Genomic DNA, 26,695 nt, shown 5'->3' on the forward strand with positions numbered 1-26,695 from the left:
GCAGTCAGTGGCATGTACCAGTGAAGGATGTCACAATGACAGAGACTCCAGGCTGTCTGTCTGTCCTCCCTTCAGCTCTAGTCGGCCTGCAAGTCTACAGAGGGAAGAAAAGATGATAAAGAGAGAAAAAATAGGAAGCCAAGTTATATATTCATACGGGGAGGAAAATTCCATTGTGGCCTTGCAATAGAAGCTATGAATCACTGCTTTAATACAATAGACATTGAGTGCATACAGATGCAAGTCCCCCTGGATAGGCCAACATTTTGAACACCACAAGACATGTTTTTAGGCTCTCCGATACTGGGAATGTTGCCATCACTACAAGGCTGTAGCAGAAAACGGGATTTCAGTTGTTCTGGTGTCGGATAGTCGCTGGGAAATGAGATAAATGGTCTAATCGTGTAGATTACCCTCTTAGCAGGAATTCAGTGTGAACATTTATTTGCCTTCATCTTTACTGCATCATACTTTTGCTGATACAGAGTCACTTGCTAGTGCTGTGTGGGAGAGGGATGGCACCAAATTGCCATCATTCCCTGAAGACAAGACCTTGAGTTTCTAGAAGGATGCTGGGTGAGGTGCTCCATGGCTGCCATGTGCCAGGCATGCATTTGTTGGTATTTTGTTGGCATTTGTTGTTGTTCAGCCCAGAGGTAGCACCCCAAGAGCTCAGAGATGATGGACCCAAAAGAGATTTCATGTTTCTAAAGGGAAAGCCAAGCTTGGCAGCAAACTGGACTATTCCAGTGTGTTCAGCTGCACAAAGCTCTTTGCTTTTTAAGCTAAGATTGCAGGTGGCTTTCCTAACTTCCAGCCTTCACATATTTACTGTGACGTTACCAGAGAGGAAGAGGAGCTTTCTGTATGCCAGGTGAAAAAAAAAAAAAACACAAAACATTTAACACAATGAAAAGACTTCTTAAAAAATAACTTCGAGAAAGGAGCATGTTTTTCCATTCACTGTAGTGATGTTGGAGCATGGTATAAATATACTTTATTTTTCTAAAGCTTGGAATTATTACCTGACAGCTTAAAATGCTGATTTAATGCAGCCCTGCAGAGAAAAGTGGTGGTTCTGTCATTACTGAGATAGCCAATACACATCATAAAATTGATGCATGGCAGCCCTGAATAAGGCACTGCACATCGTTCATTATTACATCACTTTATATTAGGACTGCAGGGATCAATAAAAAGCAACAGGATTAAATGCTGCCAATTCACCCCCTTCCATCCAAAGTCTTTTGATTGACATTGTTTGCTTGCAGGTGTGACTGAAATGTTGCCAGAAAGTGCTGCACACTTCTTATTGTTTGGAGAAGGAACACTTTTTACTTTTTCCTCTGTTCTGTCATCTCCGTTATGTTAATCACAGTATTCCCTGAGCCACCAAGGTGCAAAAAGGCGATTCAGACAAGCAGAGCTGGAACATCAACCATCCTGTGTCTGCAGAGGGTCGTAGTGGGGGCCTCTCCCAGAGGAAGGATGGAAAAGGAAAGCCTGTGCATCTACATAGCTTTCTCCCTCTATAGCCCACGGGTTAATAGGCTCTGCCTTCTTTCGTCTTTTTTTAGCCAGTCATTATGAGCAAAATGGAGCCTGGGGGTCACATTCCTCTCAGTGCTGGAGCTGTGGCAGCCGTTCATCAGTCACTGCCCCGCACAGAGCTAACTCACTGCCTTGTCTGGCTGGGCTGGGGAGTGGCTGGCAGCCAGAACACACCACTCAGAACCAACTTCCACACAGTGACTGTTGCCTGGAAAGTGGAAGTATCTTTTTCCTTGTCAGCTCCGATGTGCCCAGTTCCTCTGAAGAGGTTTTCCACGAGGAGCTCCCTCCTGTACACACCCTGCCAGGCTGCCAGCAGGCAGGAGGAGCAGAAGGGCAGCAGAATAGATCAGTGGCACAGTGGTTTCTCTACTGATGCCACCTCCCTTGACTTCACGATTCTCTCCTCTTCCAGCTCACAGTGACAAGCACACAGAGCTAAACAAGGGGCTCTGGCAAGAGCACAGACCTCTTTTTTATTGGTGAAGTGCAGCTCTTCCCTTGTTTTAGTTCAAGTGATATGCCTTTTGTTTTCCAGATGTGCAGTAAAATCCAGCTGGGAGGAGTGAAATGTGCTTTGTGAGCACTAAAACATGTTCATGACTAAACACTGTCTACACCGTTGACTCAAAATGAGGCTGTTCAGCCATCCCAAAAAGTCTGTTCCAACTCAGAGACTTTGGGATGCATTTTCTATTGTCAGGTTATAAATATCTGCAAGGCTTATAACAGAAATAGTGACATGACCTTCATATTACAAACCTGATCTAAAAAGAAACCTCCTGAGAATGGCACTGCCCCAGAAGGGTACGTGCCTTGCCTGAGTGTCCCTGTTATAAAGAACGGGCTTCAAAGATAACTTTCACCAGCTGTAGCAACATTTACCGTGCCACACAAATGGATGACAAACAGGTGGGGAGCTCACAACTGATGGTCTTTTTCTTTGCATTTGCTGAGTTTTATGGTTTGCTCACAGATTGCTTCCATTTGGGAGGTGGAAGCTTACTGTACTCTATGTAGTTGCACACAGCCAACCTCAAACAGCAGCACGGAGACGGGCAAAATCATTTTGCACTCTCACATCATCGGAGATATCAGAGCAACTGCCCTCGCAGAATATTGTGTCTGTAGGGTTAGGGGAGATGTCATCATCTTTAACACCATAGGGAGACCACTATCCCATCACCCTTCTCCACAGACTTGGCTGAGAAAAACACAGTAGTATGGTATTGCTTTGCTTGGCTGGAATATAAGCAGATTGCAGAACCTCAGATGCAGACAGATGGGAAGCACCTGAGTGTTTCTGATGGCAGGAATTGTGCTTGATGCTTCCAGGAATAATAGCTATCACCTTTCTATCTCAAATCAGATTGGTGCTCCATTGCCTGTGTGTGCTGCTGTTGTGAATGCTGAAACAAGCTATTAACAGCAATCTTCTTGTATTGCAGATGCGAGTGCTTGCCTGGTTACAGTGGCAAACACTGTGAAATAGATGACGATGACTGTGTGGGCCATAAGTGTCGCCATGGAGCTGTCTGCGTAGATGCAGTCAATGGCTACACCTGCATCTGTCCTCAGGGCTTCAGGTACGTGAGAGGCACCTCTCTCCTCTCTCTTCTGTACATGGTATTGAGGTGCTTTCTTTAATTGCCTTCATCCTCAGAGCTAATCAGCCTCTACATTTGGTATTGATGTGTCATTCCTATGTGAATAGATAGCTCGATGCTTCCTGTCCTGTAGCTGAAATAGATCTTAAGGAGTTAACTGAATAGACAGCATTTGCTCTGCAAAGAGCAGTTTGCCTTTTGTGCAGTGCTGTGTCAATTTGCCTGCCTGCCTGCCCCAGCCTTTCCTGGTAAAGGAGTAGGTAATGCAATCACATAAATGATACGGAGATAAGTTTTGCACATGTGAGAGAGAGCAAAGGATAATAAAATTATATATATGAACCCTCAGACCTGGCTGCAAGAAAATAAGATTCTGAAGATGTTGTGCCAGTATCTCTGTGCCTGCTGGAGGACAGGCTCAGTGTGATTTGGGCTGTAAATTTCCAGTCTCTAACTCTGACAGCTGCCAATAAATCCAACTCTTGGAAATCTCACTGTCTGTCAAAGATAAGTGTGCTGCTCCAAATGGATTCACTAATCATTGCCTGAGGCTAGATACTGGTTTCCTTCCAGCTAAACTTTCCCTGTGTTTGAAATACGCACACGAGACAAAGAGGAATACCTGAAAAGATCAGTCTTGACAAAGCAGAAATTACGTGAACACTTATAAATCCTTTATTCAGCCTTGTATCTGCAACTGTCCTCATTCTTCTTGCTTTCATCCTCTCTGGGTGTTTTTTCCCTTATCAACAAACATTTTTATTGCAAAGTAGACAGACTTTTCTGAATAGATACTGATATATAACATGCTGTCAACCCATGGTTACCTAGAATCAGACTTATTATTTATAGGATACCAGAAATCTTCCAAATTTCAAGTTCATATCTTTTTTAGTATGTTTCATCTGCTTTGATGGCCTAAGGGATCTGGCAAGTTGGTGACTGGTGAGGATAACAAGAGGCTGTCCCACAGTGGAATTGTAGATGTTCAGTGTTATCTAATTGTTAGAGAGCTGAGAAATGGGATTGCTAAGCTTTATCAGAAGTCAAGGGTAGCTCAATCCTGTCATCAGAGAGCAGTGACTGGGAAACTTCTGCTGCAGGTGCCCTGGCATGTCAGTTCTAGGCAGCGATGAACAGGAGGTGTTTGGTTTTTGGAGGGGTAAGACAATATCACAGTGTTTGATAGAGGTGCGTTAAGTCAGGACACAGCTGAGCTGAACAGCAAGGATAGGTGAGAGTCTGGTCTGGGTCCCTTCCTGCATCCCAGGCAGATCTTCTGGCAGCGTGGGTTGGCTGTTCACACAACAGGGACTTCAGGGGCAGGATCTGGAGCAACCCAAGACTCTCATTCCACTAAAGTACTCCAAGAAGCAGCAACATCTTTCTCCACAAAGCTCTCAAACTCTTCCACTAGCTTAGACAGCACTTCATAGCCCAGGGTAGACTTATGTGAGAAAGGTAACTCCACTGCCTTACAACTGCAGAGCCAGGAATGACTTGAGGTATCGTGCTTGCTTTCCTTGTGTGACACTGCTCCATGGCATCTCTCTCTATTTCCTGTGCAAGATGCAGGGGAGTGAGGGTGTTTTAGGAAGAAAGTGTCACAGTGGGCAATAACAGAATCCATCTGTCAAGGCAAGAGAGTGAGCTGAAGCCCCTAGAGTTCCCATGCAGAACAGTTCCTGCTCTTGTTTGATTTCACGTTTAAAATTCTGCTAGCAAAATATGATCTGCTCATTATTCTTCCCATGACTCTGGCCTTTTGTGCTTTGAAGGCCTGCTGCTCTGAAAGGGTTTCTGATGTTTTTTTTCTTTCAAGATTGCAATTGCAAAGATGGTGATTGACAGAGTTCAGGCTTCTGATGGCGCAGGGTTATAGACTGCTGTTCACAGTGTGCCTCGGCTGCTGCGCTGTGCAGCGAGGAGATAACTTTGCAACGCCACAAGTGTTGGTGAGGAGGGAGCACAAGAAGATGGTCTGCAGAAGGGAACTAGGAGACCCATGCTTATGAGGAATAGAGTTGGTTGGCTACATTTCAAGAGTCATTTCCCAGCAGTGAGTTTACAGAGTGACCTCCTCCCAGTTATCTGGAGCTTATGCTATTGTCATAAATGCATGGACCTCTAGCAATTTTATGGTTGTTGCTATGCTGTACATCAAAGCCACTTGCAGTCACCCAGTAATAAGGTTGTTAAAACTTAACATCCTCATACAGCTGAACAAATGGCACTCTCTGGTAATTCTTAGCAGTGGAGCGCCTCATATCAAGTTACACACCTCCAATTACAGCCCCAAAAAGGAGCACCAACATGCACACACCTACAGGCTTGGGGCAGAGTGGCAGGAAGACTGTGTAGAGAAAACGGACCTGGGGGTATTGGTCGATGCTCGGCTGAGCATGAGCCAGCAGTGTGCCCAGGTGGCCAAGAAGGCCAATGGCATCCTGGCTTGTATCAGAAATAGTGTTGCCAGGAGGAGTAGGGAAGTCATTGTCCGTCTGTACTCAGTCCTGGTGAGGCCGCACCTCCAGTACTGTGTCCAGTTTTGGGCCCCTCACTGCAAAAAAGACACTGAGGCCCTGGAGCGTGTTCAGAGGAGGGCGACGAAGCTGGTGAGGGGTCTGGAGCACAGGGCTTATGAGGAGCGGCTGAGGGAGCTGGGATTGTTCAGTCTGGAGAAGAGGAGGCTCAGGGGAGACCTCATCGCTCTCTATAACTACCTGAAGGGAGGTTGTAGTGAGCTGGGGGTCGGCCTCTTCTCTCTTGTAACTAGTGACAGGACGAGGGGGAACGGCTTCAAGTTGCACCAGGGGAGATTTAGGCTGGACATTAGGAAATACTACTTTTCTGAAAGAGTGGTCAGGTGCTGGAATGGGCTGCCCAGGGAGGTGGGGGAGTCACCGTCCCTGGAGGTGTTCAAGAAACATTGAGATATAGCGTTGAGAGACATGGTTTAGTGGGGTTATTGGTGGTAGGTGGATGGTTGGACTGGATGATCTTGCAGGTCTTTTCCAATCTAGCTAATTCTGTGATTCTATGACCTGCTTTTCCATTTTGGTATTTGCTATTCACTGTTCATTTGTAGCCATGCTCCATACTTTATTGCTCAGCAGTCTTTTGCAATTACATAATACATTTTCTTCCTGCAAAGTTTTCTGTTTCCTGTACAAAGTAAACTGTGTTTACCTCCCATAGATGAAAACACGTTCAAGAATTTGTGAACCCATTGGATAAAAGCTTCCTTATCAAAGCTTCCCTCTAGCAATCAGCCTCACAGTAGTGCTGTCCCAATAAATGTTGCAGTGGTAGGGAATCACATGTTAATGCTGCTGAGCTTGATATAAAGCACTGTTCCTCCATTGTGTAAATGCTCCTGAGTTCCCCAGTCAGACAGTTTGCTGCAAGAAACTCAACTGTGATTATTTAAATAAAAGAGATGGTACCAGGCAGGGGGGAGCTGGCCAAGCTATGCCAGCTAAGCTGTGCTCCGCATTCCTCTGCTACGGAAATAAGTTGTATTAATCATTTATAAAACCATTTTTAATATTTAAAATAGAAAAGAAGAGGCCTTGACAGACACTTGTTCACTTGTTGCAAATGTAATGTCTGGATCCCAGCAGCAGGACAGCCACACTTGGAGCCACCCACTGCAAGGGTTTCAAGGCAAGGAAAGGCTGCAGAAGAGCTGTACGGGGAGTCTGGGAAATCTTTCTGAGCAGCACCAAGCACAGACATGCTGGCTTCTTGCAACATTTGCTTTCTGTTAGTGGGGGCTGTTGCGGGCTGCATGTATTTTTCATTATTATTATTTTTAACTTCCAAGAAATCAGAGTTATAAATGCTGTCTTTCCTTCTGCTTTCTAGTTGTCTCTCACAGACAAAACAAATGACTGGCGTTAGGCAAAGCAAACCTAATGGGCTAGCTTAGCAGGGCTCCTTTCTGCTAGTCGTCTGTAGAACAAATTACACTTGACATCAGGTCAGTGGTGACAGTCATTTGTGGGGTCAGCCCTTGTTTGTTCCCGTTGTCGGACCTCTGACATGTTTGCCATCTAGCTGCAAAGCTCCACGCTGGGGAGAGAGATCACACACTTGATGAAACCAGGCTTTGGACAGGGAAGTGCTCCACTCAGCCCACCTGAGTGCCTGGCTGGCAGTGCGGATGCAGCACTGATGTGTCCTATGCTCATCAGCTCCGGCTGGGTCTGGCTGCCAGGCTGGTAGGCAACCACTGCTGTAACAAGCTTAAATTGGCAGGAGTTGCTTTCTGCCTATCTGTCTTCCCCTGAGGTTGTTGCTATTTTTTCACGTTCCCTTATTTTCTTGGAAAGGGGGATCCAAGCCACATCTTGGTGCGTGGTGCCATGCCCCGCAGCACAGCGCTGCCCTCCAGGAGCAGGAGGCCTGCAGGGCTCTGTCAAGCAGCTGCAACACACCATCAGAAGGGAAGGTCCCTCAGTCTGTGGCTAGTTCGTAGTTTAGGTGCATTCAGAAAGAAACGTTCCCAAGAACAAATTTACTTTGAGAATCGTATCAGACAGAGCAAAGAGAACCATTTCCCACATGCAGTTATTCTCCCAAACCATACTGCCTTTCCTGTTCCCATTCCCACTGCTGCCTACAGCAGGCTGAACTCTGTACTGACCCCTATACCTCTCCAAATACTCCTTGGAGCAAAGCGAATAGTGTTTATTGATTGCCAGCAGTATTGCCGGCCAAATTACCCTTCTGAGATAACGTTTGTCTAGATTAATAGATTGGCTTGTCTCTATGCAAGAATATGCTTTTCTGATAGAGGATATTTACTGCTGACCATGGTTTGGTGTTGTGTTTGTTTTTTTCCCCCCAATTCTTTGCTGAAAGCATTAGCAACTTGTGACTGAGCCCACTGACAGCTCCAAGCGTCACCCAGCCAGGGAGTAGGCAGAGCAGCTGGACTGGTTTTGGTGCAGTTCAGAGTTTATCCCATCTGCATTTCACCGTGCATTTCTCTTTCTTGTGTATGATACAAAGAGAGTTCCCCAGAGGCAGACCGGAGGGCAGCACAGGTTGTGAGAACAGGGGCAGGGAGAGGATTGGGTGCTTACGCCGTGCCACACAGTTCTTTGGATAGGGCCATGGTACTCTGCAAAACTTATGTCAGAAAATATAAAAAGGAAAACAGCCATCTCCAATTCCTTCTGTTTCAGAAGCAGCAGGTCCCTATGGCTAAGCAAGATTGCTGTTTTATTCGCTGTTGTTGCACGTCTAGTATTGGTACTATGTACTGTGGGGTTATGGCTTAGGTTTCTGTTCTAATAGTATCTAGGAAGATTGCCTAGAAATTCGCTGAGCTTCCACATCTCACCTGCTTTACTGGAGAGAAGTGAGGTTTTTGGCACCTTTTGCTTTGTTTTTCTAAGAGCGCTATTATTCCACAAAGTGCTCCCTTGAATGGCAGGAAATTCCTAGTGGGACAAGTGGGATTTCACTGCTCCAAGACTGGGCTGAGGGGTTGTTCACTGCAGGAATGTGTCTGCCGCAGTCCTCTCCTGGGAAGCCGCCTGTCCCAGTGCTCTGGAGCACAGAGAGCCAGAGCCTGCAGCCACACCACGCCGCTCCCCAGCGCTGCCTGACGCGCTCTCCCTGCTCCCCAGGCAGCGATTTTTCATCATGTTGTTGTCTGCACGTTTTCAAGCGGTCCCAGAACTCAACGCAAAGAGTTTATGTTCTCTCAACAATACAGAATGGATTTGTTGGGTTTGGAAGGTGCCTTGTAAGGAGAAACGTTGGGGTGCCCCATGAGTGAGGAGCATGCTGTGTGCTGCCAGCCTGGCTCCTCTGCAGGGCTCACTGGCTGTGGCAGCCCAGTGGCTGTACTAGGCAGAGTTTCCCCGTGTCCTTTTTGCAGTTCAGTCTGACGCATGATATCACTGTGAAAGATGCCTGCAGCTTTTTACATTTTTTCCCTTTTCCCTGTTCATTCTATGCTGATGTCAATATTTAACTGCAGTTGAGTCATTCCAGTCTACTGTAGAAAGCAAATAACCTGTGAAGTGCACAGCCTGGGGACGGAGCCAGTGCTGCTCCTGGGAGCCTCACAGCTCAGAAGCTACTATATGTGGGTTTGGCTTGTATCGTAATGATACAGCCTCCTGTATCATTAAGATGAAACCATAGCACTTTCCTCCAGGTCTGAATTCATCTCGTGTTCACTAGTGCTCAGACTGGCATTTGGCTTTCCTACCTTGGACTCTGGGAGGTCCTTTCCTTTTCATTTTTCTGGTCTGCACTGTAGCCAACCACAAGCTCAGCTAAAATAAGTTAATAATCCTGCTGCTGTCAGAAACAAGCAATGCAGGGAAACTGCCCAGAGAACAGCACGGTATCGGTGGCTCTGAGAATTTTTAGCCACTGCCCATCTGTTGATTATATGCTCTCTGATATACAGTAAAACAAGTGAGGAGACTGCATGAGATGCTAAAAACAGAGGATTTCCCTTTGTGTGCCACTTACAACACCAGCAATAGACTCAAGCTACGAAGCCTAGGACAGGGATTTTTGGCCGAGAAGTGCTGCACGTTTTGGATAGCAAGGGAGAGCAGGTGGGCTGAGCTCAGGTTTGGGTTTAAATGGCTCTGTTTTTGTGGGAACATCTGCACAGCACAGTGTGGTATGGAAGCTATTTGAGACAGACTGCTGTACCTTGCAGAGCTAGATAACCAGTGCAAAGTGCAGAACGAATTGTTTTCAGTATTTGAATTGGCTCACACAAATGCAGCATGGGGATTTCTCTACAGCATGATGCTGTACAGCTCTCACACAGTAAAGCTGGCACATGGTAGCTGAATCTTGGACTCATTATACCACAGTAGTATTATAATGTCAACATCTGACAATGCTTTTTTCCATACAAAAAGTTTGGATAAATGAGGCTGCTTTTTTCTTTTCTTAACTTTCTACAGTGGACTTTTCTGTGAAACTCCTCCACCGATGGTTCTGCTCCAGACAAGCCCGTGTGATAACTATGAGTGCCAGAATGGGGCCCAGTGCATCGTTGCACACCAGGAGCCTGTCTGCCGCTGTCTTGCTGGCTTTGCTGGGCAGAAGTGCGAGAAGCTCATCACGGTGAACTTTGTTGGGAAGGATTCCTATGTGGAGTTGCCATCAGCCAAAATTCGCCCTCAGGCAAACATTTCCCTCCAGGTATGTCACGCAGAGTATCTGTTGCCAGTAGTTTTCTGAGAAATAACGTATCTGCATCCACAAAACCAGACAGACGAGGGCTGCTCTGTTCTCTCCTGACTCCCAAAATGTCCCATTTGAACACAGCAGGATTTGCTGATAACTTGGGTGGATAACTCATGTCTATACTAGTGTGGGGACAGATCTTTCTTTCCTTCTTCATATTCATAGAAAGTATGTGATCAGATGAGCACTTGCTGAAATTCATTGCAATTGAAGTTGATTTTCTAAAATGCCAGTTTATTGAGAAATATATTCGTTCATGTACCACCAAAAATACCACTACAGTCTATTGGCAGGGTTCAAATACGTTGCAGCTTTCACCTGAAAAGTCTTGCTCATTTGAGACAAGGGAGCCATCCAACATGTTTGTGTATGAACCCACTCACTGTCACCAAGACCCTTCTCTGTTTCATGGTTCTTGCTTTCATTGTTGCTCATATATGTGATTTATTAAATCACATTTGAATTGCATATATGATTTATTTATGATTTTTTAATAGGTTTATTGTTTCCATTTTAATCATTCTCAAGAAACCTTACCAGGTTATTAATGTTTTGCAGGTAGCAACAGACAAGGACAATGGCATCTTGTTATACAAAGGAGACAACGATCCTTTGGCTCTGGAGCTGTACCAAGGACATGTGAGACTCATCTATGACACACTGAATTCTCCACCTACCACAGTATATAGGTAAGTATCCAAGCTTTACCAAGACAGTTTATTTCCAAAAAAGATGGGAAGGCAGGGTTTTTCTAAGAAATAAGCATGAAAGGATAATCTTTTATTTTACATCACTGCGTCTCTTTTATGTATGCAATTAGATAAGAAAATCAGAACAAAGCCTTAGTTGGAGGCTGCATGGTTAAAAACTGTCATTTGTAGGTAATGCCAATGATACTATGTCCGATGGCAAATGCAGAAAAATGTTGTGATTTCTCATTCACTGTATGGATTTAGTATCTGATTAATGTTTTCCTTGAAATAGTTACACGTAATCCACTTCTCTGATATTGATATTGAGCATTAACTTTCTGTGCTGGGACAGAAGAGTGACTATGTGAGGGCAGGATGAGAGCATTTCAAAATAGGAGGAGAAGAGCTGAATTCCTCAACGAGGTAAATGTTTTTAGAAGATCTCTTGCCTGTATCAGTAGTAACCACGCAAACCATGAGAGAACACAAGTTTCATAAGGTAGATTATAGAGCATTTTCACCTTCAGACGCTTCACTTTTGAGGATACCAAATCCACAGTTTGTATTTATTAGTTGCAAGAAAAAAAAAAACAAATGTAAAAGTAAAGCCTATGCACCAAGGGAAAGAGAAGCATGCTACTCATGTCTTCCTCTGTACCTTTCAGCAGTCTTCTCCCTCTGTTAACTGTCTTCCGGTTATTTTTAAGCTATGATGCTCTAGTTTATTCTGTGTAATCATGTGGTTGTGTCCACACAGAGCCCTTTTAGGTTCATTGCAGTTCCTTTGCAGTGTTCATGCAGAAGAGGTGGATTTCTTAGCCTGCCTCACTCTCTGGGGAAGAGCATTCTATTAAAGCAAGTATATGGATGGCACTAAGACTGACCATGACATGCCATGTGCTTCTACTGAAAAGTTTTCTCAGTGCTTGATAAAAACTTCAGTGTTCCAGAACATGGTAGCTGTGCAGAGTTTTCTTTAAGAAGAACAGTGATATATTTAAGAAAACAAGACAATTCTTTATAATAACAAGTTGGATAATCCCAATGCAGGAATGTCATCAGGAAGAACAATGGCTTGTCCACTGTAGGAATGAAGAAAGTGGTTTCTTAGTGCCTTTGACTGGCTGGACAGGTGTGAAAAATTTCCCTATGTGTGGCTGCGAATCCTAATTGATTTCATGTTAGAGCAAAGCCAAAGTTGTTAAACAGTTTTACACAACTAATTAGAACATAGAAAAGCTTATTATGTGTGGGTAGCACATGAGGTGACAGAGCAGCATGGATGCTTGCACTCTGTTGTCAAGGGCAGAGCGGCGTGGTGACAAGAGCTGTTGCCACCATCGACGATGCCTTACAGATCTGCTGCCTTCTGGCGAAGCTGCCAGAGATGGCAAGTGGCAGTGTCCCCATTATTACTGCGCCCTTCATATTGATCAAGGAGGAGGTCTCCATTCAGACTGACACCTCATTAACATAAGATTAATGGCCTGTTCACTGCATTTTGTACTGTGTGATCTGTTGAGATGGGAAAGTAGCTGCTTAATACGATGCCCTTTCTGAAATGTCACTCTAATCTTTTATTAGTTGAAGGAGTGGAGCAAAATGGGATTAGCATGGAGCTTGATGGGAAAAGATTAGGTCGATAGAGAAAAACTACAGCCAAAGAATGTCAAAAAGGACCTCTAAATAGATTAAGAGACTTCTTTTCCTTAAGGACTGAGGAAGCAGGAGGAAATCTGCTTCTCCACTGGGATTTTAGGGTAGAAGGCGTGAATGGATCTGGTTCGACCTCCCTGTATATCCTGTTTGACTTTAGCTAAGGGCATAAGCTGTGATTGACTACGTATAACTTCTAGCTTGGCCTTGGGTTTTCACAGGAAAACCCCCAAAAATGGAAAATCCCATATTTCTTTTAGCAGCTTGGACAATGGGCAGTCATTTCCATTCTTCAGGCATTAGCCATCATTTCTAAGTTGAGTTTCACAGATTCCTTCTGGATGTTTTAGAGGCTAAAATATCTGGTACTGGCTTTCATGAGTTCATCTGTACTTTTAATTGCATTGAAATGAAATGAATATCTGATTCTCTGCGGTGCATATCTAAACCTTTGGAACTAGGCATCTCTTTTCCATAACTTTTACATCTGTCTTTTTTTTCATTAAAAATAAGGTTACTGGGAGTATCAGAAACTTTTGAATTTTAGTCTCGCCACTGGTGAAACTGTTTGCTTTCTCTATTACCTGCACCTTGCTCTCTTGTTTAGATGCCGTATCTAAAAGTCATCCTCAGTAAAAGTGGACTGATTGTCATTGAGGTCTGCTGAAAGACAGATTCATTTTCTCAGACAATATCAGGAGCTGCTGTCCTCCAAAGGGGTCCACTCATCAGAACAGATGAGCAGTGCTTCGGCTGTTGCTTGCCTCAGAAGCGTGTGCCAAAAGAGTTGCAGTACCGCCTGGTGGGAACTGTGCCAGTTAACAGCTGCAGGAAATCTCTGACTGACCTGGTCCAATGTTCTAACTGATCTGTTTTACTGGTTAGCTCAGGTACTCCTGTGATGGGATGTGGGAAGTCACTGGCAAGCCACATTATCTGTAATTCTACATCAGGGTCTCCTCTATGAAATTTATTAATAGAGCAAAATTAGCAAAGTACTTGGCTAATTCACATAATATCCTGTAGGGATAAGATAAAAACCTGTTTCCAGACAGGTTTGGAAGCTAGCAGCAGGTACGGCATGTGCGGTGGCAGTTTTCAGTAGGATTCAGTGAGGTGTGCTGGAAGGATGACGTACACAATAGGACGTGGCCATGGTGAAGGTCAGCACCATGTGCTCTGAACTTACCTGCTGTAGGATGTTCTGCAGGTGGCCTCCCTTTCCAAATTATCCTAAGAAAATGTTTGCGGACAAGGATGTGGCATAACAGTATATTGCTGGCGTGCCAAGAAGCAGTTGATGTTACCTGCTTTGTGAGGGCAGACTCCCTCTGGCTTTTGGAGCAGACCTGTTCCTCTGTCTTGCTCTTTTGAGCAGATTTAAGTAGAACTACAGAACAAAGTTAGTCTGGAAAAGCCCAAGGTTAATTTGCTGTACGTTGAGATTTACTTTACGTATATTATTTGTTATGCTTGGATGGAAAGGTTACAGTTGATGTTGGACTTTTAGCATAGCGATATAGCAAAAAGTTGGAAGGGACCTTCAAAGATCCTCTACTCCAAGTGCCTGACCTCTTGAGGGCTAACTAAATGTTAAAGCACGTTACTGAGAGCTGTCCAAGAGTTCCTGAACACTGACAGGCGTGAGGCATCAGCTACCTCGCAAGGAAGCCTGCTCCAGTGTTTGACCACCCTCGTGTAAAAAAAAAAACTCATTATATCTAGTCTGAACGTCCCCTGGCATGGCTTTGTGCCATCCCTGTGTATCCTATCAGCAGCAGTCATTCTTTCATTCTAGTCAGAATAAAGGTCAGCAAATGTCCAGTGGGAAGGTTTACCTAAAATACATTCTCATTTATCAAGTCAGAAAGAAATACAAGTTCACGCATGACTATGCAGTGATTGAAAGTGCCCTTTTAAAAGGAAACCTGACTGCTTTGTTACAGGAAATCCTTGCTTGTAAGCTGTGCAATGAAGGCTTCCTAAAGCTCACAGCAAACACGTTATAGAAGATCCATTTTTAAAGTGGAATTTCAACTTGCTGTTTCTTTTATTCTGTTTTTTAAACTCTTTCTATATGAATTAACAAAACCCATGCAATTTTGTAGTTTCGGTTTTCAGGCATTGAAATTAGTATACTTGTATCTTCTATCAGCTTCCTGTTTTCAGTCTCTTTTGCTACATCTATTCCTTGAACCAAAAATAAAACCTTACCTGCAGTTTTTTTTCCACGATAGGTGACCACACTATCACATTGATTTGAATGCTAAATTAAGCCTTCCTAGTAGAAATTGGAAATATAAATTTGACAGAAACTACTGACTCCCTCCAGAGTTCCCAGATTGCTATGTTGCATACAGACTGTCGTAACTGCTGAAGGGAGAGATGCAGATATCTTTGGTGTAAAATCACGTTTCCATGCAGGCTTCCTGACAGCAGTGAAAAAGGAAGCAGTCAGGAAAACACCAGAATTCATTGTGTTTGTCTTTCTGTAGAGCCTACGCCCAAGTTACACTACAGTTCTCTATAAAAGTATCCTTGCATAGTCTGTTTTCAAAAATGTTATATCATTAGAAATATTTCTTACAGATTGTATCATGCTGTTCTCATCGTCTGGCTAATTCTTACATAGCATAGATGGATGTTCTTGTGGTTAGAGCACAAAGTCTGAAGTCAGGGGAGTTTACTGTATCTGCCTCATACATGATGACTGTGGGATGACAAATCTGTTTCTTCGTGCACAGAAAGTACAGAAATGGGCAGAAGAAAGGAAGTGTTTCAGAAATGCGCTGTGGATCTCCAGGGGATGAGGTTCTGTTTCTCACCAGGCTGTGGCTGAGGTTCCTAGCCCAGTATCTGTCACCTCCCTATGCTTTTCCACGTCAGCTGGCCTCTGTGGGCAGCAGCTCTCTGCCCTGTGGCAAGTCCCTGACCGTGCCACCCCAGAGAACTAAACTGGGATTTTGACTCAATGATTTTGACCTCATATTCATATTTCATAGGCTTCTCCTCCACTCTGCTGGTTCTGGGGTTGAACAATTACCTCAGTGATGGAAGAGCTTCCACATCGACCAAAGAAAGGGGAGATGGGATTTTTCTGTAATCACCTCTCCTTAGCTGCAGTCACTTATCTGCAAAGAAGCCTTGGAGGCCTCACCATTAATACACTGCCTTCTGGGAAGGAATGTGCTGGAGGAGTGAAAGCATTAATTCTTCTTTGGATCATTATTAGAGCTTGTCAAACCTCTTTTTTTTTTTACCAGAAGTCTCTGCAGAGCTCACTGCATGATGGTCCTTTTCTTCCTAATACCTTCACAATCTGCAGCTTGTGCTATGCCTGTCCCTCGTGGGATTCCTTTTTGGTATTTCTAGATGGTCTCTAAATAGACTGTTTTTCAGAGATCTCTATGAGGCATCACTGAGCTCTTAATAATTGTGGATATTTGCAATTCATTTTATTCTTTCTATCACACACGTTATTTTTCTCATGTTCTCCGTAGGGATTTTTCATCAAATATAATGAACAAGACCAGCATTAACCTCAGACCTGCACAGCAAACGTTGTAAAATTTGAATGTAATATACATTTTGCATGAGCCGAGGTGAAGGACAGATGAATTCTTCTTTGCCTTTTTAAAGGACTCTGGTGTATCTGAATGGGACAAAAAAGACAAGTGTTTTTCTTAGTGGATTTCTATAGTTTTGCATGTATTTTTGTGTAGTAGGACAAAGAAAATGTAAGGCCAAGACCTTTAAATATCATCCAACTTTTATCATTTGGTTCAGAATCAAATATTTGCTTTCATGAAATTCAGAAACTTTCTTCTGCTGAGATGAAGCTTAAAAGAGTAAAGTTTTCTCCTCCAGGCTGCCTGATGGCTTAGCAGGCAAATCTTATTAAGCTGAATTAATTCTTTTTCTTGCTCAAATCTCAACTATATTTCTTCCAAGAATGATAGGATTTCTCTTCTCTCTCTCTCCTCCTGTCTCCCTCCTTCTCTTCATTGTAATACCATTGTATTACCCAGGAACACTGTGCTGTGGCCCTGCAGTTTTATTTCTAAACCATACACATAGGGGTGGGTTCGGTGTGGGATGTTTTGTCAACACCGGTGCTGCTGCACCGCTGGAACCATGGCTGAGGCACAGACATGCTTGTTTTTGTCTGCCCCTCAGCACTCCCTGTTGAACTTTGGTGAACTTAAGCCAGTTTGTGAAGGCAAGAAGCACAGTAGGTGCTCCTCTGCCACTGAGGGTTTCATGCCATTTGAAGTAATTATTTAAATTAGTGTTGCAACCACTGGAAGTCAAAGCGGAGATGTTATTTGTACCTTCTTGATCAGGAGCCTTTTAGAATGGGCTGCGCAAAACAGGACTGCAGCACACACATGGATATGTGAGTTTGCCATTATAATGCTGATTTTTTCAGCATATAATAATAAAAAATGTAATGAAGTCAGCAAGATGCTGGTATTAAACCCAGGAAGAGATGAGAGGTGACAGGATAAGGGTAGTTCAGAACTAAACAAAAAGTGGGGAAAATCTGAAAGGAATCAGCGTGTTAAAACAGCCCCTCGCTAGAGTGAACTCCGCAGCACACTGCCCTCATGCAGCTCCTCGTGCTCCTCACTGTCATGGACGCTTCAGAGGATTAGTCCGTAAAATGGAAAGCAGATCCTCACAGTTCTGACATTTTGCTCAGCAGCAGAGAATATTGATCATTCCAAAGTATTTTATAGACCATCAAGGAGGGAGGAGTTTGCTCCTGGAATCATGCTGAGCTCCAGGAGGAGCTCAGCACCTTGAAGTACTTTTTGGTTTTCATACTGGAGGAGTCCTGGCTTTCTGTGAAAATGAACGGTGATGACCAAAATTGTTTTCTACCGTGACTTGACTGTGACTAAAATCGATAGTATAGTTTATCACCAAAAGAAAATTGCTGTTGAAAATGTGGAAACCCACATTATAAATGAAGGTTTTCCTCATTTGTTAAAGTAAATAGCTGGGCTCAGTTCAAGGCTTAAAGCTACCCAGCCAAACTAAAAGTAATTGTGAAATGAGAACTATGTCTTCCACCCTCGGAGATGACTTGATTCAGCCAGTGGTCTGTCTGTAACCTGTTTCATCAGTGAAATCTTAACAGCATTCTTGGCAACTCCTGTGCTGCTGTAAACCAGAGATGGTGTTCATCCAGCTTCTGAGCATTCACTTTGGTTTCTCCACGTTGAAAACCTGCTCTCATGCTGAGCTGTTCCCAGCAAATAGCTTAGAGAAAAGTGTCTGCCTCCACACAGGACCACCCAAACCCGGCATCTGCGGCAGCTCGGGGCCGTGCCCACCGCCCTGTGGGGCAGAGCCTTTCCCTCACCCCCAGCTGCCCCTCCCCTGACGCAGCCCCACCCCGTTCCCTCGGGCCCTGTCGCTGTCACAGGGAGCAGAGCTCAGCGCTGCCCTCCGCTCCCTGTGAGGAGCTGCAGCCGCCATGAGGGCTGCCCTCGGCCTGCTCTGCTTGGGGCTGAGCAAACCCAATGCTCTCAGCCGCTCCTCACACTGGGCCCTCAGACCCCTCCGCATCTTCACAGCCCTCCTTGGGCCGCTCTCTAACAGCTCTATGTCCTTGCATTGTGGCTCTCAGACTGCCCGCAGTGTTGAGGTGAGGATGCTCCAGCACAGAGCAGAGCAGGAAGGTATTTTCTTACTGTCCCACAGGGCGTTAGTCCAGTGGTGTGTTGCCAACATTGATTAATACTGATTACTTCAGAGGAAAGTTGAAGTATCCTCATAACAGACAATGCTGGAACAAACTGAGTCGTAATCAAAATAACTTCAGAAAGTTCCTATCCACTATTGGCTGCCTCCTGTCTTGAACTGTGAGGGTTTTGCCTTGCAACAAAAATGTAGCAAGCTAATATAACAAGTTTATTTCGTTCTGCCTATAAATTTCTTGTAAACGTGACGAGTAACACGAAGTCTATGTGTGTGCCATGTGTGATAGCTATGTATGCTGCTTACACCAAGCACCAGGCTCTGGATTCAATACATACTCTCTGCTGGAAGACGTGCATGCAGAACTGGCACTGAGGATGATCATGGAGGTGCAGCACAGTTCTGTGCACAATTAATTCAGTGCTTCTTCCCAGTATAGAAATGTGGCCCCCAGCTTTGCCAGCATGCCCCAGTGCTGCTAGCAAAGGTATGCAAGGCAACTGCCATTCTAGTTGTTGGATAGCAATGGATTTTGTTTATTGTAGTGGAAGGAGATGTGTACAGCTGTAGGTATGATGTCATAGATGAGATAGAAACAATTTCATTTCCTTACTGTTGTCAGGTTTCTGAATAGACAGTTTTTTTCTTAGGGCTTAGCCTTGGATTTCAGATTAAAAAACTGATTCTCAGTCATTCAAATTGGAAACACTTTTACTTGTATTCTGTAGTGGCCTTGGACCTTGATGCTAAATGGCAGATACTTCGATATTTTCCAGAGCTGAAAAGAGGATAGATGGTGTAAAGTGTCCTGTCAGACAAAATGACTTTGTGAAGATGCTTGACGGGTTTCCTCCTCAGAAACAGACACATGATAACCAGTAGAATGTCAGAGCTGCTGTCAGTAGCATGTGGTCCTGGTGCTCCTAAGAAGCCCCAGCACCTGTTTGGTCCCAGGTCCTGGCAGCAGGCAGGGCTGCCACAGCCACATGAGTGGGATGCCTCTTGCCAAGGGAGATGGCGCTGGGTGCTGGGACTGGCCCTGCTGCTCTTTTTTAAGGGTTAATGACTTAATGAGTCCCAGTGGCACTGCAGAATCTAAATGTGATTATTTTTATGCTCTGTGCTTACTGGGTTTGTTATTTTACATGAAGCATGTTACAGAACAGATACCAGGAAGCAGTAGCTTGTTGCATTGCAGTGCAGTGTGTGCCGTGATGCACAGACTGTTGTGGTGGAGCCGGATGGGAAGGCATTAGCACTGTGACCCCCAAGTCAGAGGGGCCTCGGAATTGCAGAGTTCACTCAAGCTATTTCTATTGCTCTTATACTCACATTTAACACATCCTCAGCTGGCAGAATGAAGCATTCAGCTCTGCAGCGACATTGTGATCCTGCAGGAGACTGGCGCAGGCTCCGGCTCTACAACAGAAGGGTTGGAGGAATGTGCCAGCCCCTCTGCCCATGTCAGGGACATGGTGACAATCTGCTGCAAACAAGGAGTGCTTACCCTGGCCCTGAATCTGCCCCTTTTATGAAAAATCTATGGAAAGGGGTCAGCATTGTGTTAATTGCATGTTGCAGAGGTATAAAAAAGGTCCTTGCCTTTCCCTTAGAAGGTCTGTAATACAATAACTTTCACTGCTGGCAGGGGTGCTGCAGGAGTGGAATTATGACTGGAAATTAGATATGCATAGCCTGGCCAAATGATCATTAAGGGAGATATGGTAATCAGCTGCCAGTGTTTAAGGGCTGTAAACACCAAGAGGAGAAAGATGGCTTATTTGGGTGGTCTGCAGAGTTACAAGGAAGAGAAAAGGTATAAAGCCAAGCACATGAGCATGGAGGTAGCAAGGAAAAATCTTAACTATTGAGTGCTCTCAGTCTAGGAGACCTAACACCCGAGTCATGCAAGTGGAACTTAACAAAAGGGAGTAGATTTTAAGCTGGAAGTGAAGTGGAGTTCTTTAATACATATTTTTCACCTCTTATTTCCCTGGTCTTGTGTTTCATTAGCATTTTTCGTGCTTTCTTCTCAACATGTGGTTTTTATTTGGCTTCCGGAGATGATAGTGCTTGAAGGGATGCGTTATTGTAGAAGTAGCACAAGCACTACTCAATTATGGTTCTGCCATTGTTGCCATGGAGTTTAAATCTGTTCTAAGCTGGGGACTGATTATGACAGGAACCAAGGGCAGGAGGTAGCAGTAGGTTGGGAAGGTGAAAGCCTACCACCACCGGCATGTGAAGTCATCCCGGCACAAGAGTTTCACAGCTCCAAATCATTAGTGTCTCGATGTATTTCCCTGCAGCTCTACCATCTGTTTCTTGATTTTGGTGCCTGTTCTTCCCATGTATTGTGTGTTCGTTGAGCTCTTTTGGACAGGTCTTTCTGGTTATTCCCTTCTACTTTAGATGTTTTCAAAGACTGCCCAAGTTCAGTGTTCCTCGTGGCCTTCACTCCCCAGTCACTTACCACCTTCTTGTTTGCTTTGTTCTGTGCTTCAGTGAGGCATGTCCCCATTAAGACTGAGGTCAGGAAAATCTGGAGACTGTAGCTAATGAATTGATGTTCTCATTTGCATAATTGATGGTTATGCATTTCCTTGGTGACATGGTTTGCTGTGATACTTGGAGCTATTTTTGTTTTGACTTCTCTGCCCTGCTGCTCCTGCTGCCGACACAAAGGTATATTATACATCAGAGAAAAAAACTAACCCCAAAGCCCAAACTGTACAAGTTGAACGCTTTAATCCTTTAATGAGTTTCTTCTCACTGGCATATTTACAGTGGCTCAGCTGTAAACTTCTCGTGTATTAGAGCAGGGGGAGTCCATGTTTAGAACATCTGTGTGTGTTTGGGGGCCAGAGAAAGAAAACAGGGAGAAAGAAGAGAAATACATCAAAGATGAGAGTGAAAATCAGGTCTTTCACACATTCCCTGAGGATTTCTATTTAATACACCTCTTTTCCTTCACTTCCTCATGTTCCGGAGTCTGAGCCCTGGTGGAGGCCATGTCCATGTCTGTGTGTGCCAGGCCTTGTGGTGGATGCAGCCCATCTTGCTGGAGTCGCTCTGCCCTACAAAACGCTGATGGCTCTTACAGAGCCTTCTCTGCTGGTCCCTTCCCCATGAGGGCAGCTCCGAGCTCCCGCCTGGACGCAGCTACCCAGATAGCAGAAACTAAAAGCAATATCCAGGCGGCTGAAATTTCAAATCTGATTTTCTCCTGCGGGCTCTTTCATACTGACTCTTATCAGCACCAGCCTCAGACCATCTGACTCCATTGTGAGGGGCCATCCGAAGCGTTTGCCTCTCTCCAGCCCGAGCTGCCCGGAGCTCGGAGTGCTGCAGGACCGCAGCTCCCAGCACGGGTCACACAGAGCTGAGCCCAGCGAGTTGGTGCCCATGGGGAAAAGAGCAAACCGGGGCCCTGAGAGAAAGTAACAGGCTGTGCAGCCCGAGCCTGTGGCCGGGAAGGCTGCCGTTCTGTGACCCTGCAGGTTACAGCCATGGGGATCGATGAGCAGCAGGGCCGTGCGGGGCACGAGGGAAGGTCCCGCGCAAACCGAGCCCCGCCCAGGGAGCGGCTGTGGGAGCCGGGCCCCCTCCGCACTGCAGGGAGAGCAGCGGCCGGTGTCCTGAGATACCTTTTGTTTTGTATAAAACTGGTCTCTGGGTTCATTATTCAACGACTGGCAGTCCTTGTTGACCCTTCCAACGCTTACACTTCAGCATAAGCCCTTCCTTTTATCAGCAGCAATCCGCTGTAACCCATGCCGTACCCCGCGGCGCTGTCCGGAGGGCTGAAGCCTGGTGCCTGCCTGGAGGGCGCACGGAGCCGGCGGCTGCGTCTGTCAGTGCCCCCGCGGGAGCGCTCGGACACATCCAGCGGCGTGGGGCTTCTTCCTTCCGCGCCTTTCCCCGCTTCCGTGCTTTGCTCGGGCGCCTTATTTTGATTTAATCATAAAGCGTGAAACCCTTTGCAAAAGGGAAGGAGCTGGGTAGCGTCGGAGCGGCTCCGACAAACAGCGACAAACAGCGACAAGCGCTCCGAGCAGCGTCGCGAGGCCGCCCGGACCCGAGTCGTCTCGGGGCAGCGCGGGCCCAGCGCGTTCCGTGGGGCTGCGGCGCCCCCTCGTGGCGCTCTCGCGGTGCCGCGTTTGGCGGCGATCCCCGTCCCTCAGGCAGCGCTCGCACGCCGCGGGCTGTTGCTGAAGGATGAGCGCTGTACGCCCACCCGACCCCCGATAAGAATTCGGTTAAGATTTTAAGGAAGGCCTTGCAGAGAGCTGGGTCGGGCAGAGGCCTCCGGAAAATGAGCCGAGCGCTGCAAGTTTGCGCTGCGAGCAGCGTGTGGGGCTCTGCTCAGCGCCTGTGGCTTTCTGCCCTTCATCTGCGGCCAAGCCACTGTCTCCGGCGGTCCCAGACCGCTGAGCAGGGCTCTGAGCTGAAGTCAGAACTGAGCAACACTTGCCCATGTGTGCCCACGTGAGCCCAGAGGTGGGGACATGCTCTGTCCCAGCTAGCATGCTGCCTGCGTGTGCTGAGAGGTGCAGCTCCGCACGGGGCAGCCACTGCTGTTGCCAGGACATGCAGCCATTTGTTCGCCTCTTGTCAGGGCTCTGCACACAATCTGGGAGAAGCACTCGCTGTGGAGGAGTGGTTGATTAATGCCTGTGAAATCCTGGCCCGGGGAACAGGCAGCGCTGCCAGATGTGATAGCACTGTCCTCTGACAAATGGCCACAGCGTGGCCCTGCTCAGATAGCGGCACAGCTCTGTGTGTTGGCCCCAGACACCCATCCTGCCAGGACACGGGCCATCCTGCAGCCAGCCATCCCTGCCGGGACACATTGTCCTGCAGCCATCCATCTGACTCAGGGCTCAACTGTCACAGTGTAGGGCTTTGCGCTGTTGTGCCTTCATTGGCACTGCTGCATAGAGTAACAATTGCTAATGCGTGCTTCCATGTATCCAGCACCTTTCAGCTACACTGAAAGTCCCACTGCTTCTTACACATGAATTAAGTATTGCGACACAGCAGTGAGACATGCAGGGAGTGCATGGGATCATCCAGTTGGCGCTGCTGTTACACAGCTGTTCCTTGTAACGTGGCAGATATTTGCTGCGTTCTTAGCAGAATTCGGGAATATCTGAACAGCAAGCTCAGAGCGGCTGGTTTCAAACTTTCTGGAGCTGTCAGTCCGCAGAGCAGTACTGGAGGGGTGGGCCCCAGCACAGCATGTTCTGCAGGGTACACAGCCTGTGGATGCATCCCATGTAAGTCCTTGGCTCTTACATTTACTCCTGCCACTGCTCCCTTACACATTGGTATGCAGGACGGGACCCTAAAGATGGACAGTAGCACGTCGTGTAGGTTGGGAGGTGGATAAATCTACAAGGTGACTCCTCTTTAGAAATGGGTCAGTCCTGAGTGTTCCTGTTCCTCTTCACTGATGGTAAGGAAAATCTGGCAGAGGAGCTCTGAGACCTGCACATCTGCACTGCAGGTTTGCAGAGTACCTGAAAGGAATCTGACCTGTGAACTTAGAACACTGAGGGAGGATGCTGAGCACATGGGCCATTGGAATGAGCAAAACCGATTCTTTAAACTTACTGTTTTTATTTTAATATGGTACGTACCACTTACGGAGCGATCTCAGATCCGGATTGTCAGCAAAGCAGTGTCAGATGCCTGAGTCCCACCTGGGACCTTTCCCTTTAGGCCATGGGATCACAGGCCAGGCTTAGAAAGGGTTGGCACCATGGTGCATATGGGCAGTTTACATCACTTGCAGTTTAATTTCTGCTGTAAACGCTACTGCTGTTCCAGTCTCATGCACTAGAGTTTGCATGTGAATGGAACAGAGGCTGTACCATTTAATTTACAGCAGTGGAAAATTTGCATCATTTCTGTAACTACCAGCTTTACTCAGGAGCAGGTAGTCCCACTTTGCCCTTCTCTCCCGTCTCACCCTGCTTCTAGGAGTGCAGCGAAGCTGTCAAGTTGTTTCCAAGAATTTTAACATGTTAAGAGCTGAAACTGCCCTTAAAATAAAAAATGATAGTGCTACCAACTTTACACTTTAAGAGCATGTACAAATCGAACCACTGTGCCTTTTAATTTCTGGGAGACTGAACTGAAGATGAGGATTGCACGTGATATGGACCAGCAAACAGCTGTGGAGTCACCCGACTCACTGCTATCTCAGTGCATTTGGAAATCAGTGTTTGAAACCCCTGAGCAACAAGTACACAGCACCTTCAGTCTTGCCTGCTGAGGTGGCTGCCTGCTCCCCACTGCTTCCCCTGCCCTGAGTTCCTGCTTATCCTCCAGCATCAACATACACCAAAATATTCCTCAAAGAGCAGTAACAATTGGTCAGTTTTCCTTGCATTCGAGTAGGACTGTATTGTATTGAACAAAGTATCCCAGTCCTTTACAAGCCATGCCTCAGATCTTAGTTAAAGGACACTTTGGCTCTGTAAGGAAATCATGGTTTCTGAAGCCCATGCTGTCTCTTGCCCCAACATGCAGTCCCTTCCTTCTCTGCAAAGTAATTTGAGTTTAAACTAACCATAGAAAAATAAATGTGCTTGCAGTGGGGCACCAGGCAGCATGACAGAGGGGCAGCAAGCTATGTCTAGAAAATGGGAACTTTTCATTAGCTTTTCCACCAAAGCCAATATACCATGGGGCTGCACTTCTGCTCTTATGCCCTGGGAAACACAGCTGCAGTAGTTTCTGTCCTGGCTTTGTGGGGCAGTAGTGAGGGTTAATGGGTGCACGTCAAGTGGACAGTGCGTAAAGCACAAGTTTTTAATCGATGTCACAGGTGGACACAACCCCCAGTTGCAGCAAGGAGCATTCCTCTCCAGTGTTACAGGTACAGGTACTGCCTTCTCAAATGAGACATCAGCAGTGTTTAGAACTTGTACCTTGGAGGCTCGTGCTGGGAGAAATGTCGAGGACACAGTAGCAGTAAAGGCGCGTGGAATGGGGGCTGTGCTTTGCAAGGTGTAACAGAGGCACAGTCAGATCACTGTTAAGACCATCTAATTCTCTTTTTTGTTTATAGTGTGGAAACAGTAAATGATGGGCAGTTTCACAGTGTGGAACTCGTGATGCTGAATCAAACTCTGAACCTGGTGGTGGACAAGGGGACTCCCAAGAGTCTTGGAAAACTCCAGAAGCAGTCTTCGGTCAGCCTCAACACACCCCTCTACATTGGAGGTACAATGAGTTGCTCTGGTCTTTGACATGTTAAAAATATTTGTGTTAAAACAAATCAAAACAGTACAGAGCTTGTTAAAAAAAAAAAAAAAGACTTACTGAACCTTGTCAGAAGCAAATCATGTTCCATCCCATGGAAAGGACTCTCTGGCTGGGGGGAAACAAGTAGTTTTGTCTTTCATCTCTGCCAGAGGTTGCTTCTCCATTTCATTCTTCATATTTCATTAGCATCCCACTGCATGGCCAGCACCAACCCACATGCCAGACCAGGGAAGTTAACCTAAGCAGAGCAGGGGCAGTCTCTGCTCAGTGGCCGTAACAAGAGTGATCAGCTGCTCATTTCTAAAGCTGTCAGAACGTGCTGGCAGTAAGATCTGGTGGTGAAGAATGTGATGGCAGTATTGCTGACAGTCACTGCAGAAAGGCAAATCAAGGAATGTCAGTAGGTTTATATGTACTATAAGTGAACTGTATTTCTGCTGTAAATTTTGTAGAGGTTTAAAGGTTGAGGGGAAAAAAAAAGATTATATTCTCCAAACAGTATTAACACACAAGCTGACTAAAAACTTTTTGGCTAACAGTTTTCTCATTGGAAACTGATGCCAGAACAATGTTTGAAAGATTTTAGAATTGACCAAACTTCTGTTAAGAAGTTTTTTCAGATTCAGGACTGAATTTCTGGGGCCACATAGCATGGAGAGCAGATGCTGAGAATCAGAGTATCCCACTGATGAGGTGTCTGGCTATTAGAGGCAGGATGAAGCCTATGCTCTGCCTGATGGATTTGTTTGTGCCAGACCCTGCCAGTTCCATTCTGGAATGAATGTTGAAATCTCTCATTTTCTGTGACATAGAGTTGTTGTTCTTTTCTAGACAGCCTATTCTAAATACAAAACTCAGCAGAATAAAAATAGACTAAAAAAATCTATTCTGTAAGCTTTTTCTGAGCAGATCATGTAAGTCAATAGTAGAAACCACTTGACCATTTGGTGCTGGTTAAGCCTTTTATAAACAATT

The 26,695-nt window shown here is 45.7% G+C and overlaps 1 protein-coding gene across 3 annotated transcripts in view; it reads left to right on the forward strand.

The window, feature by feature from the left end:
- Nucleotides 1-26,695, forward strand: part of SLIT3 (slit guidance ligand 3) — a 536,914-nt gene that overhangs the window by 502,178 nt on the left and 8,041 nt on the right. For all 3 annotated transcript variants that reach the window (XM_021410240.1, XM_021410241.1, XM_021410242.1), the window contains 4 exons: nt 3,000-3,137; nt 10,106-10,346; nt 10,950-11,080; nt 25,524-25,678. In XM_021410240.1, the coding sequence (XP_021265915.1) occupies nt 3,000-3,137; nt 10,106-10,346; nt 10,950-11,080; nt 25,524-25,678 (665 nt within the window). The remainder of the gene's footprint in view (nt 1-2,999; nt 3,138-10,105; nt 10,347-10,949; nt 11,081-25,523; nt 25,679-26,695) is intronic.

The sequence above is a fragment of the Numida meleagris genome, chromosome 12 (genome assembly GCF_002078875.1).
Source record: "Numida meleagris isolate 19003 breed g44 Domestic line chromosome 12, NumMel1.0, whole genome shotgun sequence".
Classification (NCBI taxonomy): domain Eukaryota; kingdom Metazoa; phylum Chordata; class Aves; order Galliformes; family Numididae; genus Numida; species Numida meleagris.